This window comes from Delphinus delphis, chromosome 2 (assembly GCF_949987515.2).
Source record: "Delphinus delphis chromosome 2, mDelDel1.2, whole genome shotgun sequence".
Taxonomy (NCBI): Eukaryota; Metazoa; Chordata; class Mammalia; order Artiodactyla; family Delphinidae; genus Delphinus; species Delphinus delphis.
Genome location: NC_082684.1, coordinates 25945677 through 25963835, shown reverse-complemented (window position 1 = coordinate 25963835; position 18159 = coordinate 25945677). Strand labels below are relative to the sequence as shown.

Below are 18159 nucleotides of genomic sequence, written 5' to 3'. Positions count from 1 at the left end.
CAGCGGCCATGGCTCACGGGCCCAGCCGCTCCACCGCATGTGGAATCTTCCCGGACCGGGGCACGAACCCGTGTCCCCTGCATCGGCAGGCGGACTCTCAACCACTGCGCCACCAGGGAAGCCCTGGACCTCTATCTTTATACTTCTGCCCTCACATGGATCATAGCCTAATAATTATTCATTATCTGACTAGCTGACTAGCTTTCCAGGATCTTCAAGCAGATGTTTATATTTTGACAATTATTTCCTAATTGTCCCCAGTGGGAGAAATAATCCCAATTACCTAGTCTAACATTACACAAAACAGAAACCTGCATTGCCTCTACCCTTTTCAGTTTTAAGATACCTTAGTGAATAAAATGGAAACAAAATAGAATTTTTACAAGTCTGCCTTCTTTCTGTCACTGGCAAACAGTATCAGCCTCTGTAAGTAGTGGATCACAGTGAAGACTTCGATAAGGTTGAATTTTTAGACAGAAATGAAAATTAGCACAAGAATAAAGGAAGTCAGTAGTGGATTTAAAGAGTAACATAATAAAATAAGCTGTAAGGATATACTGTACAACACGGGGAACATAGCAAATATTTTATAATAACTATAAACAGTATAACATTTTAAAATTGTGAATCACTATATTGTACACCTGTAATTTATACATTATACATCAACTATACTTCAATTAAAAAAAGAGGGCTTCCCTGGTGGCTCAGTGGTTGAGAGTCCGCCTGCCGATGCAGGGGACACGGGTTCGTGCCCCGGTCCGGGAAGATCCCACATGCCGCGGAGCAGCTGGGCCCGTGAGCCATGGCCGCTGAGCCTGCGCGTCCAGAGCCTGTTGCTCCGCAACGGGAGAGGCCACAACAGTGAGAGGCCCGCGTACCGCAAAAACAACAACAACAACAACAGAATTGTATGAAAATCATCCCTAAGGAGATTTACAAACTGTATTTCATAGAAACTTTATCCGAGATAAAAAAACCCCAGAAGAGGTCAGTTCCTGATGAGCAGAAAGGCAAAAAGAGATACATAGAATGGCTCCAACTTACAATATAAACACAGTGAAGAATCTCATGACATGCTTGTGTGTACTTTTTTCTCAATAGGTAATATATGCACATTATTCAAAATTCAAAAAGCATAAAAGTATACAGTGAAAACTTCCTCCCACCTCAGTCCCTACCTCCAATGTTACTAGGTTTTGGATAGTCTTCCAGAGATATTTTGCATTAAAAAAGTGTGTATGTGTGTATAAAAAGAATATATATATACTTTTTCACACAAATAATGCACATACTAGACATGCTAGCATACACGTTGTTTTTTCTACTTAACATCTCAGAGACCTTTCCATAACTATATATAAAAAAACTTCCTCATTCTTTTCCACAACTGATTAATATTTCAATAGCTGGATATTCCATAATTTATTTAACCACTTCCCTATTGACATTTATGTCCTTCCTAATCTTTTTTTTTTTTTTTTGCGGTACATGGGCCTCTCACTGTTGTGGCCTCTCCCGTTGCGGAGCAACAGGCTCTGGACGCGCAGGCTCAGCGGCCATGGCTCACGGGCCCAGCCGCTCCGCGGCATGTGGGATCCTCCCGGACCGGGGCACAAACCCGTGTCCCCTGCATCGCCAGGCGGACTCTGAACCACTGCACCACCAGGGAAGCCCCTTTCTAATCATTTACCATCACAAGCAATGCTATAATAACCTTGTGTCTGTGTCATTAAATAGGTGTGTGATCTATAGGATAAACTCCTGGAAAAAAATGGATCAATGAGGACATATATTGTAATTTTGAAAGATATTGACAAATTGCCCTCCATAGCATTTGTATCAATTTCCACACCCCTCAGCAATACATGAAAGTTTGTGTTTCTGCACACCGTTGCCAACATATAGTGAGATATTGAACTACCCAGCATAGTTACAATTTTCACTTCCCTTATTGTGAGTTAGGTTGAGCATCTTTCATATGTGAAGAGCCACTTCTCATAGCATCTTAACAACTTAATGTATGCAGGGAAAAAAAAGTGAAAAGAGATATTGCTTTTGATTTTTAAGGTTAAATATATTCGCTAAACTATGTAAGAACTACTGGTAAAACAACTTGTAATTGGATTCAGAGAGGCAGGAAGTAAGAAAAGGAGAAAGAAATATATGTTTATTTCCAGAAGTTTAAAGTGTGGAAGATGCAGTCCTGTTTTAAACAGAGAGAAAACAGGGCTTCCCTGGTGGCGCAGTGGTTGAGAGTCCTCCTGCCAACACAGGGGATGCAGGTTTGGGCCCTGGTTCGGGAGGATCCCACATGCAGCAGAGCAACTAGGCCCGAGCTTCACAGCTGCTGGGCCTGCACTCTAGAGCCCGTGAGCCACAACTACTGAGTCCGCGTGCCTAGAGCCCGTGCCCTGCAACAAGAGAAGCCACCGCAATGAGAAGCCCACACACCGCAACAAAGAGTAGCCCGCGCTCGCCCGCCACAACTAGAGAAAGCCCGCGTGCAGCAACAAAGACCCAACGCAGCCAATAAATAAATTAATTAATTAATTAAAAAAAAAAAACAGAAACCCAAAAACCACTGGGGCTCTTTGGCATAGACTTCCACTCTTTTGCTCCACCTAATATAGTAACCACCAATTTTTAAATTTTAATTGAAATCGAAATAGCCACAGATAAGCAACATTTCCATCACTGCAGAAAGACTTATTGCACTGCTCTAAGTCCTACATAAGAATAATGAACAAGTTCACCTGACCTGTTTGCAGTCCTTGACGTCTACATGCATCGATAGCTCTCAGGGTCATATATACCAGACCAAGTTCTGCTCACTTCAAGGTCATAACAGATTTTGCCCTTTATTTTCCCCAAAGCTCCCTAAACTTAAAAAACAAACAAACAAAAAAACGATGAAAGAAAGAAAAGCCCTGTTCTTAAGTGATGTAACATATGCCTCAGAGAGTTTCACTATATAAAGAGTGATCTCTCTCTCCTCTTGGGAACTGAAGGACCCAGGTGCCCCCAAATAAAAGACTATTAAAAACAATTACAGTTCATAAAACAACAAGAACACCATGACCAATGGAGAGCTTAGTTCAGAAGAACATCAACATTTTTCTTACTTTATTACCAAAACCGCAGCTGACAAACACGAAGACCCTCCAAAGGTATTCTTTGCCTAGAATACCTTTAAAAAACAAGTCATGGTTATTCTGGATAATTATAAATTCCTGCTTTGAAGAACAAGACACATTGAAAAAAATCAAAACCCTTAATTCAATAACAACTCCAATCTCATTTCTTATTGCTGAGAGAATGACACAAACCTCTTTTGTTGTTATTGTTGTTTTTGGCTGCGTGGCATGTGCGATCTTATTTCCCCAACCAGGGATCGAACCTGCTCCCCTGGCAGTAGAAGCACGGAGTCTTCAACCACCAGACCACCAGGGAAGTCCCCCGAAACCTCTTTTGATTTCATTCTTAGGCCTCTATTGCTTACTCATTGGATCATTTTCCAGAGGAAGGTGGCAGAAAGATCCAATCAAACAAACTGCTAGTTCCAAGCAGTGTTTTGAGTTTACTCCCAAGCCTATACAGCTCTGAGTTAAGCCAAATGCATGCTTTGCACACCACTTTGGAAACCCAGCTGAACTCTAACTCATGGTTTCTCAACAGCTGCACTACTGACATCTGGGCCAGATAACTCTTCATTGTGGGGGCAGTTCTGTGCATTGGAGGCTGTTTAGCAGGTTCGCTGGCCTCTACCCACAAGATGTCAGTAACAGCGCTTCCCCTCCTCCCCAACCCAAGTTGTGACAATCAAAATGTCCCCTGGGAGAGGCAAAATCGCTGCTGGTTGAGAACAACTGCTTTCACCTAAAGAGCATTCTTGATATCTCAACCCTAATTCCTCATATTCATTTGATGCTCCTTCAAACCTGTTGAGACTTTGTCTCACAATCCAGCAAATATTTACAGAACCTCTAGGACACATCAAGGACTCTAGGAGAGAAACAGACAAGATAGATTCTGTCCTTACCCTTAAGCTGGTTTCTTGGGGGTATGTACATAAAGAACTGTAATAGGGACTTCCCTGGTGGTCCAGTGGTTAGGACTCTGTGCTTCCACTGCAGGGGGCGAGGGTTCAATCCCTGGTCAGGAAACTAAGATCCCACATGCCGCACAGTGTGGCAAGAATTGCAATAAAAGACACCCAATTATATAAAGTTTTGAATGGTCGATTTTTCTTCCTGGGTACTCTCATCTTACCAAACTAAAAACCCCTAGACAGCAAAGACCGTAACCTGCCCTAGAATGCCAATACTTGATTAATGGCCAATAAAAATAAAAATAAACTATTCTGAACTTCATCATAACAAGGTGACAATTTCAGACAGACAGTAAAAACTCCACACCTAACTTGAGCAAATAAGTTAACTTCTCTCAGCTGTAGTTTGTTCTTCCGTAAAATGGGGAGGAAATGACTGTTGACAGGATTAAGTCAGATAATACAAGGAAATCTTTTTCCACACTCTGGCACAGAGTAAGCATTCAATTAATGTAAGCTATCATTACTATTATTTTATTAGCTATTTTATTAGCAACAAATCTTACCTCAAGGGGAAGAGCTTGCTCTGAGCTACAATAACAAACCCCTACATGACATAAAAGAAATCAACACTCACCCTGTTTTCTGAGGGCAAGAAGAAGAAAGTAATCATAAGTATTTCCATCAACATCCTGGGAGGAAAATGTGAATGCAGGAACCAATTACAAGGTTTGGGGGTGGGGGGAGAGACACACTCAGAGACAAACCCACTATCCTCCAATACATTCCTGGACTATTCTTAAGACCTTTCTGTTTAAAATGCTTGGGTATATTTGCCACAAGGATCTAAAGAGGAAGTAAAAAAAAAAAAATCCTTAATTTATAAATATTAACACATGCAAGGGACAGATGTTTATGAGACTTCCTAAGTGTTCATTTGCTTAATCGTTCAGAAAGTATGCTTAAAATTTCTATTGCTATAATGTTAAATACATGCCAGCAATTCTGAATTTACTACAAAGCATAAGAGTTCATAAGAAGGAAAAAAGACAATTGTTAGATATTTTAAAGTAAGAGAATATAAAGTCACATGAAAAAGCTGGGTGATTCAAAGCTTGTGGGTGTGTGTGTTTGACCCAAGCAGCATTAGGAAATGGGAGATATTTAGGATAGAAGTAAAAGACGGGGAAAGTCACCATACCCGGAGATACACATCCAGGAACACCTCCTCTGACAGCACGTGGAGTTTCGGTGAGCAAAAACAGACCTATTCTCATAACGGATAACACCGGTTTACTGTGTACCGTGGCTTAGGCACCAAGTGCCTCATACATAGTGGTCCATGCAATCCTATAGTGCCCACATTTTACAGATGAGGAAACAAACACAGATGAGTGATTTGCCCAAGTAAATTCAAGATTCACACTCCAACCCAGGCATCATGGTACCACCTCTACCGCTATACTTCATGGTGTCTATTTTAATTTCAGAACTGGAAATTTAATTTTTACTTGCTACTTAGTGAGCCCAGTACTCTCCCCCTACCTACCCTTCCGTATTTCAAATGAGCATCTTTTTAGTTGCATCCCGTGTGGTGATGATAAGGAGGCTCGGAAGGTAAGTGTAATCGCTGGACACTTTCGCCTTCGGACACTGACAATGAGGTAATCCACACGGAGGAACTAGCGTGGGTGGAAGTAAGACAGTCTCCGGAACAAGAGGAGGGTCCCAGAGAATGAGGGAGGGTCGCCAAAGTTCCTATTTCAGCCCCGATTTCCTGCCTTGGCTCTGGCCGCTATGTTCATTCAAAAGACCCCAGAGCCCACCTATTTCCAACTGCGCTTTTCATCTCGCCCACTCTAAAAGGCGGAGAGGATGGATGCGAGGTGAGGCGCGGGGCCCTATATGCAGGCAGGCTACAGCAAACGGGATTCTGGACAGAGGAAGGCGAGGCTGCCTATTCGGATGGGGGCAGAAAGGCGCGTGGAAAGGCTGGGACCTGGGACAGAGGTGAGGATCGGGGTGGGGAGCCAGAAGCAGGGGCAGCAAGGCCAGTGGGGTCGGGGTCGGCAGCCAAGGAGTGATGGGCAGGCGTGCTGAAGGTGAAGAGGCGCCAGGGTCAGAGATGCCCTGTCACTACCATCCGGGCTGTTCTGATAAAGGAAGCGGGGCAGGAACCAAGGCATTTCGAAACAGGTGTAGAAAATAATCTCGAGCGAAGACCAGGCCCGAAGGATGGCGGCGGCGGGGGCGGGAGTCGCGGCCCGGGGGAGCCGGGCCCGGGCAGGAGCGAAGGCAGGGTCTCCGCGCGCGAAGGGGCTGCCCAGGCCGGTCCGCTCCTCCGGGCAGCGCGGGGCAGAGCGCGGCCGAGCCTCGCACCGAGGTGCGGGGTCCCGAGGCCGGCGGCACCCACCCGCCGGCGCCCGGCCTTGCGTACCTGAGGCGGCCGCCTGGCTCCCCTCCACTCCCGGGCCGTCCCCGACGCCGTGCGCCGGCCCTCGGCGGGCTGCGGGGCTCCAGACGCCCGGCCCCTCAGCCACCCGCCGGTCCGACATCTGCAGCCCGCGTCCGCAGCGCCTCCGCAGCCTGCCGCAAGTGGCTCCGGAAAGAGCCGAAGGCCCAGCGCGCCGGGAAGAGCCGAGCGGAGCCCGCGGGCCGGAAGGGGCAGCGCGTCGGCCCCGAGCGGTCGCGAGAGCTCTGGCTAGCGGAGGCCTGCGACGCAGGCTCGGGGAGGGTTACTGCGTGCTTATGATCGCAGGTTTTTAAAGTCAGTGCTTGAAAGAAGAAACGAAACCTGGGCAAGATTCAGTGAGACCCGGCCGGAAGTCGTGGTATCCATAGACACGCTATCGGAAATTGGGGTTGCTAGGAGGCCTGGGCGCGTCGGCTAGTCTGCGTCACGGCTGAAGTCCCAGAAGGTTACGATTCCGGCCCCGGTGAAGATGAAGACCTGCAGCCTGAGAGACCAAAACTTCAGTCTCTTAAGGTGACTGAAGATGTCGAACCAGGCAGCATGGAAGAGGCAGGGCCAGAGCTGCCTGTAGGGACTGACCAAGAGCCACAACCAGAGACGCAAGAAGAGGGCTTCAAAGAGGAGACACCGGCGAGTGCTAAGAATATACACCTACGTCTGAAACCCACCTGGACGTCCGAGGAAGAGGCTCCCCAAAAGTCCAAGACAGACATTTCTAGCGAGATTGAGCTAGGGATTCCCAAAGAGGTAAAGTCGGAGACATCCAGACAGATAGAAGTAGAGCTTTTCAAGGATTTGGAGGTCCTTGTGGACGAAAAGCATGGGGAGCCAGAGGAGGAAGCCAAACCAGATGTCACAGAGGATATGCTCATAGAGGCAGCTAAGGAAACAGATCTAGAGCTACGAAAGGAAGCCGAGTCTGAGGTTCCAGGGGCCACAATCAGTGAGACAAGATTAGAGTTAGTAGAGGGGACCAAACTAGAGGTTTGGGAGGAGTCACTTAGAGAGCAACATGGAAAGACGGGTCTGGAACCTACAGAGCAGACCAAACCGGAATTTCCAAGTGAGAAACTAAGAAGATCAATTGAAGAGGCAGATCTTCAGCCACCAAAGATGACCACACCAGAGATTCCAGAGGAGACACAAAGTAAGTCACCTGAGGAGAAAAGGACAGAGCCACATGAGCAGGCCATACCAGAGTTTCCAGAAGAGAAACCAAGTATGTCTACTGAGGAGACACAAAGAAAGTCAACTGCAGAGAAAGTTCTAGAGCCACCAGAGGACACCAAATCTCCAGATCAAAAAGATAAGCAGAAAAAATCAACTGAGGAGACAGGTCTAGCACCATCACAGAAGTCCAGATCAGAGGAGACACTAGGAGAGTCAACTGAGGAGCAAGTTCCAGAGCCACCAGAACAGACTAAACCAGAGTTTCCAAAGAAAGAACCGAGAAAGTCAACTGAAGAAACAGGTCAGGTGCCACCACAGAAGATCATACCAGAGGTGCAAGAGAAGACACAAACAGAGCTAACTAAGAAGATAGATTCAGAGTTACCATATAAAGCCAAACCACTACTTAGAATAGAGACATGTGTAGAATTTGCCAAGGAAGATAGGCCAGAACCAATCAGACTTAAGTGTTCTGTAGACAGAGATGAGCCAGAGTACTCTGACTATCAAACAAGAAAGTTGTTAGTAAAAGAAACTAAAGACGTTTCAAAAGACTCTGTGTTAGAGTCTCTTCCAATAAGTGAAGTAGACTCAGTGAATATAGATTATGAGTTTTCTAAAGAACTCCAAAATCTGTTTCAGTTTTCTGATACCAATTATGAATTCTACTCATATTACTCTGAGTCTCAGAGGGATTTAAAAGAGTCCTCTAACGAAAAGAAAGATCTGTCCCCAGAGTCAGTGACACTGGTACCTAAAGATAAAGAAACGCAGCCAAAAAAAAGTACTGACCTACAATTTGAGTATCTTGAATGGAGCCCAGAGAAAGTTGCAGAGTGGATTTGCCAGCTAGGCTTCCCTCAATACAAGGTATACAAAAATAACATTTTTTGAAATCGTATACTCTCATTCCTCTACCTCTTATTCCTCTATCCTTACCTGAGCTTTTGCATCTTCACTAGAAGGAGTGTAGAAGAGGCATGGACTATGGTAGTAACTTGGATTTTAATTTTGGCCTTTCCACTGATACATATTTGTATATTGGGAGAGGAAGGAAAGGTCACGTTTGTTTTTCCTATTCATCACAGTGATTATACTTCTCTGCAATCCTTGAATAAAGAGTAAGAAATTTATGTAGGTTTCTTTTCATAGAAATCTGTATTTCCAAAAAGATTTCATCCAAGGTAGACTTTTTGGTACTTTGTTAGGTTGTTTTAGTAGCAACTCCCTTAACTTGAACTTGTACTATTAATCTTAGTGTCTGCCCCAAATGTGTTATACGTATCATGATCACCTAACAGTACTAATTTATATAGCCAATTAACCAAGGATAGTTTTCTTTTTTATTATTTCACTGCCAACTATGTTCCACAAACAAAACAAGATCTGAAATCTTTGGTACCACTGTAGTTAAAAATGTAGTTGAGGCAAGAAAGAAGCACTGGTTGTATCGTGCCAAAAAAAAAAATTAAGCAGCAGTGTGAAATTTAATCAAGAGTTTAGATGGAAAATATGTGGGATTATTAAATTACAATTTTTTCTCAGTACAGAGCTAGAGACAAATATGATTTATTTATTCCTCCTCCCCTCCCTCCCTCTTTCCTTCCTTCCCACCTCCTTTTCTCTTTCTTGCTTTTTTTCTTCCTGTATTTGCCATACATCTTTTGAGTAATGTTCTCATTGTACTGACAGGAGTGTTTTACCACAAACTTCATCAGTGGCCGAAAACTCATCCACGTAAACTGCTCAAACCTCCCTCAGATGGGTATAACAGATTTCGAGGACATGAAGGTGAGTTGTGTATAATTTCCCACTAGAGCACTGAAACAGTGCTACCACCTCAAACCATCCTCCTTTTATTCCAACGTGGCCTCCAATTTCTCCCAAAGGTGTTATCATACCCCTAGTTTCCCAGGCTCAGAGTGGTTGCTTCCTCTCTTTCTTTTGATCCCCACAAAGATCCCAAGAACTATCAGTTCCTCCTATAGCATCTGGTTTTCTGCATTCCCACTTGTTCAGACCTTTATCAGACCTTTACTAGAATGTACCAGTAGCCTGCTTTTAGCCTCTGTCTATAGGCCCTTTGGATTCAAGGACCCTGCTTTTAGACTTTCACCTTCCAACTATTTATACAGCATACTACTCAAAGCTTCTTTGGATCCCCTCTACTTACAAGGTAGTCTCAACTCCTCAGCTTAGGATTCAGGCCCCTCCACAAGTTTTCTCCCACCACTGTTCTCTCACCTGGTACTCTTCTATGTGAATCTTCTGCTTCAGTCTCACAGGTCCAGCTCACACCTCACAAACCTGTCTTGTGCATTCTTCCCTCTACATCTTTGCTCAGTTCCCCGCCTCCCCCGCAAGACTAATATGAATCTTAACCATCCCTCAGGACCCAACTCAATTCTCATCTCCCCATGAAGTCTTTCCTGATCTTCCCAGCCCACAGTAACCTCTCCTCCAAAGCTGTCATACATTTTATGTCTCTAACACCTACAGAACTGACTCACCTTTCCCTTTGTTCTTCCTACAAAATACTAAGATGACAGAGAATGTATAGGTGAGACTGGTGAGGGGTGCAGGAAGAAAGAAACACTAATTTTTTTCTTTTCTTTTTTCATGGAAAGAAATTTTAAATATAGCAGTGTGTACATGTCAATCCCAAACTCCCAATCTACCCCTCCCCTCCCCGCTGGTAACCATAAGTTCGTTCTCTAAGTCTGTGAGTCTGTTTCTGTTTTGTAAATAAGTTCATTGTATCGTTTTTTTTAGATTCCACATATAAGCGATATCATATGATATTTGTCTTTGTCTGACTTACTTCACTTAGTATGATAATCTCCAGTTCCATCCATGTTGCTGCAAATGGCATTATTTCATTCTTTTTAATGGCTGAGTAATATTCTATTATATGTACCACATCTTTATCTGTTCATCTGTTGATGGAAATTTAGGTTGTCTCCATGTCTTGGCTATTGTAAACAGTGCTGCAATGAACACTGGGGTGCATGTATCCTTTTGAACCATGTTTTTCTCTGGATATATGCCCAAGAGTGGGATTGCTGAATCATATAGTAGCTCTACTTTTAGTTTTTTAAGGAACCACCACACTGTTGTCCATAGTGGCTGTATCAATTTACATTCCCACCAACAGTGTAGGAGGGTTCCCTTTTCTCCACACCCTCGCCAGCATTTATTGTTTGCAGATTTTTTGAAGATGGCCATTCTGGCGGGTGTGGGGTGATACCTCATTGCAGTTTTGATTTGCATTTCTCTAATGATTAGTGATGTTGAGCATCCTTTCATGTGTTTGTTGGCAATCTGTATATCTTCTTTGGAGAAATGTCTCTTTAGGTCTTCTGCCCATTTTTTGATTGGGTTGTTTGTTTTTTTGATATTGAGCTACATGAGCTGTTTGTAAATTTTGGAGACTAATCCTTTGTCAGTCGCATCATTTGCAACTATTTTCTCTCATTCTGTGGGTTGTCTTTTCGTTTTGTTTATGGTTTCTTTTGAGTTAAATTAGGTCCCATTTGTTTTCTATTACTCTGGGATATGGATCGAAAAAGATATTGTTGCAATTTATGTCAAAGCGTGTTCTGCCTATGTTTTCCTCTGTTTTATAATAACCAGTCTTACATTTAGGTCTTTAACCCATTTTGACTTTATTTTTGTGTATGGTGTTAAAGAATGTTCTGATTTCATTTTTTTACGTGTAGCTGTCCAGTTTTCCAGCACCATTTGTTGAAGAGACTGTCTTTTCTCCATTTTATATTCTCGCCTCCTCTGTCATAGCTTAGTTGACCATAGGTGCATGGGTTTATTCCTGGGCTTTCTATCCTGTTCCATTGATCTGTATTTCTGTTTTTGTGCCAGTACCATACTGTTTTGATGACTGTAGTTTTGTAGTATAGTCTGAAGTCAGGGAGCCTGATTCCTCCAGCTCTGTTTTTCTTTCTCAAGATTGCTTTGCCTATTCGGGGTCTTTTGTGTCTCCATACAAAGTTTAAGATTTTTTGTTCTAGTTCTGTGAAAGAGAAACACTGATTCTTCTCACCTGGCCAAGGGAGCACTGGAAACCACTATCCTGTCTTTCCCATTTATAGTGATGCACTAGCTTGGTAAAAAGGGGAGAGAAAGTCAATCTTATTTATTCTAGGGACAAGCTAGACAAGATAGCACTTGCTTCAGCTTTCTGTCTTAGAAAATAATTCACAAAATATTTTAAACTATTCACTCCATCAAGTGAACAAAAGAACTCTGTGATAAATATTTGGAGAAGAATATAGATGAATTGCTTATTCCTTTCATATGCATGATTTTATGTTACAAAGTAGAGCCTTATAAGCTTAATAATATCTCAGGAATTTTATTATACCTGCCTTATTGCAAGCTATTTAAATAGCACAAATTCATAACAACATGTCAGCAATTGTCACTAAACAAAAATATATATTTTTTAAAATTTTCAAATGATTTTAGTTTTACAGAACAGTTGCAAAGATAGTACAGAGAGTTCCCATATACTCTTTTAAAAATATATATTTATTTATTTTTTGGCTACATCATTCTCAGTTACAGCACATGGGATCTTTCATTGTGGCATGCAGGCTCTGTAGTTGCAGCACTTGGGCTCTCTAGTTGTGGCGCATAGGCTTAGTTGCCCCGCGGAATGTGGGATCTTAGTTCACTGACCAGGGATTGAACTGGCGTCCCCTGCATTGCAAGACCAATTCTTAACCACTGGACCACCAGGGAAGTCCCCCATATACTCTTAACCCAGCTTACCCTAATGTTAACATCTTATGTAACCATTTATCAAACCATTTATATATTTATCAAAACCAAGAAATTAACACCAGCACAGTACTATTAAACAAACTACAGACTTTGTTCAGATTTCTGCAATTTTTCCACTGATGTCCTTTTTTCGTTCCAGGATCCAGTTGGGGATACTATCTTGTATTTAGCTGTTATGTTTCCTTGGTCTCCTCCAATATATGACAATTTCTTGATCTTTATCTTTCATGACCTTACTTTGAAGAGTAGTGATCAGGTATTGTGTAGATTTCCCTCAGTTTGAGTTTGTCTTATGTTTCCCATGAGATTATGCTTTGTGGGGAGAGTATCACAGAGATGATGAGCCCTTCTCATCTAATCATATCAGGGAGTACATGGCATCAATGTGATTTATTACTGGAGATGTTAACTTTGATCATTTGGTCAAGGTGGTGCCTGCAGGTTTCTTCACTACAAAGTTACTGTGTTTCCCTTTTCATATTCTATTCATTAGAAGTGGGTTGCTGAGTCCAGCCCATACTCAAAGAGAGGGGAATTAAGCTCCACCTCCTGGAGGGAAGAGTATCAAAGAGTTTATGGACATACAGTAAATACCACAGTAATAGATATACTGGGGGAGGTGGTTTGAGGCTATGCAAATTACCTGTTTCTTAAAGTTTTGCCCACTAATTTTAGTATTCATCAGTGTATCTTGCCTGCATCAGTTATTACTATGTTGTTCTAATGATAATTTGGTTTCCTCATTCCTTCCATGTTTAATTGGAACTCTGCTTAAGGAACTCTTCTGTTTAATTGTCCCTTCTTCCCTATTTGGGAACTCTTTCAGTTTGTCTCCTGTGTCCTTTTGACATGTTCCCGTTATTTCATTTTATTGTTTTTTAGCATTTTCTGGCACTAAACTTTACTTCAGACTCATTTTCTATTTTCCTTGCTACAGCCCTAGAAGCAGGCATGTTTCCAAGGAGCCCTGGTTGCTTTTATAAGAGAATGGTATTTAGAAATTAAGATGTGGTCACTAGTTGTGCTTGTTGCTACTGAGGTGTTACTGCTTCTAGGCACTCTCAGCAGAAGGATGTAGGAAATATATGTATATATACTAACCCATGTATACACAAATATTTATCTTATTTCTGTAAGCATGTGTTCGTACTGATATCCCTGACTCTAGTCCATCACCACAGGGTTCATACTAGCTTTCATCCTTCCTACTCCCTACCCCACTTTGCTTCTTTATAACTTCTTTCTCTGACAGTGAGAAACCTGGCTCTGCTTATTTATAAATATGTATCCCTATAAGAAACAAATTTACCAAAAGAGTACAGTATTTGTGTACGGTTCTTTTTGTCATTAGCCTTACACTAACTAGACAAAGCACTGTTTTTCAAAGTGAAAGTTATTTAGGTCAGCTCCTTTCTTCCCAGCCCCCTTCAGTGAGCTTATGTCTTAATTTGTAATAAAGTTAAGATTCATCTGCGCAGAGTTTATATTCCATCATGGGTTCCCACAACATCCTGGCTTTTAAAAATTTTACCTGCAGTAAAGTCACTCTTTTTAGTATACAGTTCTGTGGGTTTTGACAAATGCACAGGGTCATGTATCCACCACCACAAAACTGTATAGAACGATTCTATCACCCTAAAACTTCCCGTGTCCCCACAGTAGTCAGCCTATCCCTCCACCTAATCCCTGGCAACCATTAGTCTGTTTTTTGTCCCTATAGTTTTTCCAGAATGTCACACAAATAAAATCAAATAATATGTAGGCCTTGAGTCTTGCTTCTTTCCCTTAGCAAAATGCATTTAAGATTAATCCACACTGTTATATGAATCAACAAGCAGATCTTAAGGACATTATACATCTGCTTTAATAATGGTATTTTACCTATCTAAAATGTACTCCTAATGGGCAGTTTTGCATCAGGTTAAGAATTGTCTGTGGTGTGAATTTTCCAGCCTTGTAACTATGGCCAGTAGTTTTAAACAAACAAAAATCCATTCCACATACTCCTTTGACTATGTTCTAGCAGCAATTTCACGGACTACATTCTCACCCAGAGGCAGAATATGAATTCAAATAGCAGTGTTATAACAGACCTGCAATTAAAACTAGACTTTGAAAATGCAGTGACAGTTTAGGATACCAAGTGGCATGGTACTCAATGAATACAAAGTATGTTTTAGAGACACTGAAATTGTGGCAAAAGATATTTTAAAAGAATATACAAGTATAGGCACTAATAAAATAACTGGAACTTTAATGTCTGCTTTTTAGTGTTTGAGATTTCTTTCCAGGCAAATAAATTGAATAACTGAGTAATAATTTTTTTCTTAGTTAACTGAGTCCCTTATAAAGTTATTTATTAACCTTCCTAGAGAAAGTCATGGCTCCTAATCTGAACATATTATCTGCTCATATCATTGGTCAAATTGCTCAGCCAAGAAAAAGAAATGAACCCATCCGCGGCTATCTGATGCAAGGGTCTAGAAACATCTTTAAGTGGCACTTTTAAAAAGATAAATCATGTGATGTTTCTCTTAAGAACTGTGTTTTGATAATGCCAGGGTAGGAAGCCTTTCAATGTGTTATCTCGTTATTATTTCCCCATAGAATTAGCTTAAGGGGTTAGCATTCAAGAGGTCTAGGAAACTAAGTAAAACTTACTTGATTTAGTTGTATTTTCAGGTTAATCCCATTAAAAAATTATCCTTGCATTACAGGTAATTTCTCAGCATACCCGGGAGCTACTGGGAATTGAAGAGCCATTATTCACACGCTCCATCAGCCTTCCCTACAGGGACAATATTGGCTTATTTTTAGAGCAAAAATGTCATAGTGGAGTTAAATCTGATTCCTTGACCTTGTCTGAATTTGTGCAAGCAGCGGGATTACAGGATTATGCTCCAGAAATAACCACCCCTGAAGAGGATGCAGCATTATGTTCCATTGAACCATAGGGCAAGCCGTTTCACTTAGCTTGAAAATCAAATTATATTATGTGGGGGAAGAAGTGTGGTATTTCTGCATTTTCTTTTTCTCTTCATTCAGGATCAGAGTTAGAACTGCTGGCTCCATTCCTAGTTCTGCCACTGACTCACAGCACCTTCCCTTTATTTGTGTGTCAATTTAGTCCCTTGTTAAAACAAAGATAGCAATATTTCTCTTTCTGGGTAATTGTAAGAATTCCTGATAAATTCTAGTACTTCGTCTGGTAGTAGGAGCACGATGGAGAAACAGACTAAAAGTAAAATCACCTGCCAACCCAGATAATCCTCTTCATAAGTGCAGACAAGGAAACAGTTGTATTATTGAATCAGCATAAAATCAGACTGTGATGCACATTACAGGCAGGCCACTAAAGAGATTGCCAAGTCAAGGAAATCTCACCCTTCTATATAGCCAGGCAGATGTAATCCATTATTTACATGTTGACTGTCTGTATCCAAAGGAAAAATAAAAGTTCTCATATCTTAGTGACAAACAGAAAGTTACTCCCTGGAGCCAAGCACTTAGGCTAAACCCCCAGCGTCAGGGAGACAAAGCGCCATCCTTCTAAATGCCCGCATTTCAAAGAGGCGGCTCCAAGGGCCCCTCCCCCAAAAGACGGTCCCGGGATGGAAAACTGGCAGAAAGTTTAGTCACCTTTTTAGAAGAGTAGCATACATCTCAAAAACAGAGAAAAAGAATGTATATTACAAGTTTTTAAAAGGAAATGTGTTATGCTGTTGGTGGGAATGTAAATTGATACAGCCACTATGGAGAACAGGATGGAGGTTCCTTAAAAAACTACAAATAGAACTACCATACGACCCAGCAATCCCACTACTGGGCATATACCCTGAGAAAACCATAATTCAAAAAGAGTCATGTACCAAAATGTTCATTGCAGCTCTATTTACAATAGCCAGGACATGGAAGCAACCTAAGTGTCCATCAACAGATGAATGGATAAAGAAGATGTGGCACATATATACAATGGAATATTACTCAGCCATAAAAAGAAACGAAATTGAGTTATTTGTAGTGAGGTGGATGGACCTAGAGTCTGTCGTACAGAGTGAAGTAAGTCAGAAAGAGAAAAACGAATACTGTATGCTAACACATATATATGGAATCTAAGGGAAAAAAAAAAAGGTCATGAAGAACCTAGGGGTAAGATGGGAATAAAGACACAGACCTACTAGAGCATGGACTTGAGGATACGGGGAAGGGGAAGGGTAAGCTGTGACAAAGTGAGAGGGTGGCATGGACATATATACACTACCAAACGTAAAATAGATAGCTAGTGGGAAGCAGCCACATAGCACAGGGAGATCAGCTAGGTGGTTTGTGACCACCTAGAGGGGTGGGATAGGGAGGATGGGAGGGAGGGAGACGCAAGAGGGAAGAGATATGGGAACATATATATATGTATAACTGATTCACTTTGTTATAAAGCAGAAACTAACACACCATTGTAAAGCAATTATACTCCAATAAAGATGTTTAAAAAAAAAGGAAATGTGTTATGAAAAAGGAGAGGGGAAGTTCTCGTTCCTTTTTGGCATCAGAGAACAAAATTTTAAAAATATTTTTTTAGATTTGTATTTACCTGTTAAAACAACATGGCTTATAGAAGTATATCATTGACCATGGACTAGGGTCTGGGTTTGTTTACAAAGCGTTTTATGTGGTAACTCCAGACTTTTATAAAATGAAATTCAGGGCCTCCCTGGTGGCGCAGTGGTTCAGAGTCCGCCTGCCGATGCAGGGGACGCGGGTTCGTGCCCCGGTCCGGGAAGATCCCACATGTTGCGGAGCTGCTGGGCCCGTGAGCCATGGCCGCTGAGCCTGCGCATCCGGAGCCTGTGCTCCGCAACGGGAGAGGCTGCAGCAGTGGGAGGCCCGCGTACCGGAAAAAAAAAAAAAAAAAAAAAAAAAATGAAATTCAGACCAGAGTCTGCCTGTGACTGGACTGTTCAAAAGAAATTAAAAATACTTCTTGTTGCTTGAATGACTCCAATTCCACTCTAGTTTTATAGACTAACTTCTCTTTCTCTTCCCAGCCACACTTCTTTTTTTTTTTTTTTTTTTTTGCAGTACACGGGCCTCTCACTGCTGTGGCCTCTCCGGACGCACAGGCTCAGCGGCCACGGCTCACAGGCCCAGCCGCTCTGTGGCATGTGGGATCTTCCCGGACCGGGGCACGAACCCGTGTCCCCTGCATCGGCAGGCGGACTCTCAACCACTGCACCACCAGGGAAGCCCCCAGCCACACTTCTTAATCCTAAGAACCACTGTAGGGCTACCATAATCCAGAAGGGCAATGATGTACCCTATCCAGTTCCTTACATCTGAATGAATAGTCAAAGGAATCCATTTCTTTTCCTACTGAGAGAAAGAACAGTACCTCAAATTAGCATTCATGTCACGTGTTAATGTTTGATGATGAACCTAATTTTTTCCCAAGTGGACTAGCAAAATTTTATCTTATACCATTTAACACCATACCATTGAGTCTGCTTCGCTCACAAGCATGCAAAAAAGAAAAATGTAAATGACTTACCTAAGACCGTGGTGGTTTACATGTAGAGTGAATGGTTTTGTTCCAAAGTACTTTAGCGTTTGGCAAACAATAGTTCTGTTCGGTGACAGAGCATAGTCAGCGCCATGCTTTCTCAACTTTATG

At 42.1% G+C, this 18159-nt stretch overlaps 2 protein-coding genes across 3 annotated transcripts in view; one reads left to right on the top strand and one right to left on the bottom strand.

Moving 5' to 3' along the window:
- TMED8 (transmembrane p24 trafficking protein family member 8) overlaps nt 1-6730 on the bottom strand; it is a 31215-nt gene extending 24485 nt beyond the window's left edge. The window contains exon 1 of one of the 2 annotated variants that reach the window (XM_060004131.1): nt 6489-6730. In XM_060004131.1, the coding sequence (XP_059860114.1) occupies nt 6489-6606 (118 nt within the window). In that variant the 5' untranslated portion in view covers nt 6607-6730. The remainder of the gene's footprint in view (nt 1-6488) is intronic. The other variant, XM_060004132.1, reaches the window with a different exon arrangement.
- Nucleotides 6731-6799: 69 nt separating this feature from the next.
- SAMD15 (sterile alpha motif domain containing 15) lies at nt 6800-16804 on the top strand. Its single transcript, XM_069540296.1, has 4 exons — nt 6800-6805; nt 6921-8564; nt 9387-9485; nt 15212-16804. The coding sequence occupies exons 1-4, from the start codon at nt 6800-6802 to the stop codon at nt 15446-15448; spliced, it is 1986 nt and encodes a 661-aa protein (XP_069396397.1). The 3' UTR covers nt 15449-16804.
- The last annotated feature ends 1355 nt before the right edge of the window (nt 16805-18159 follow it).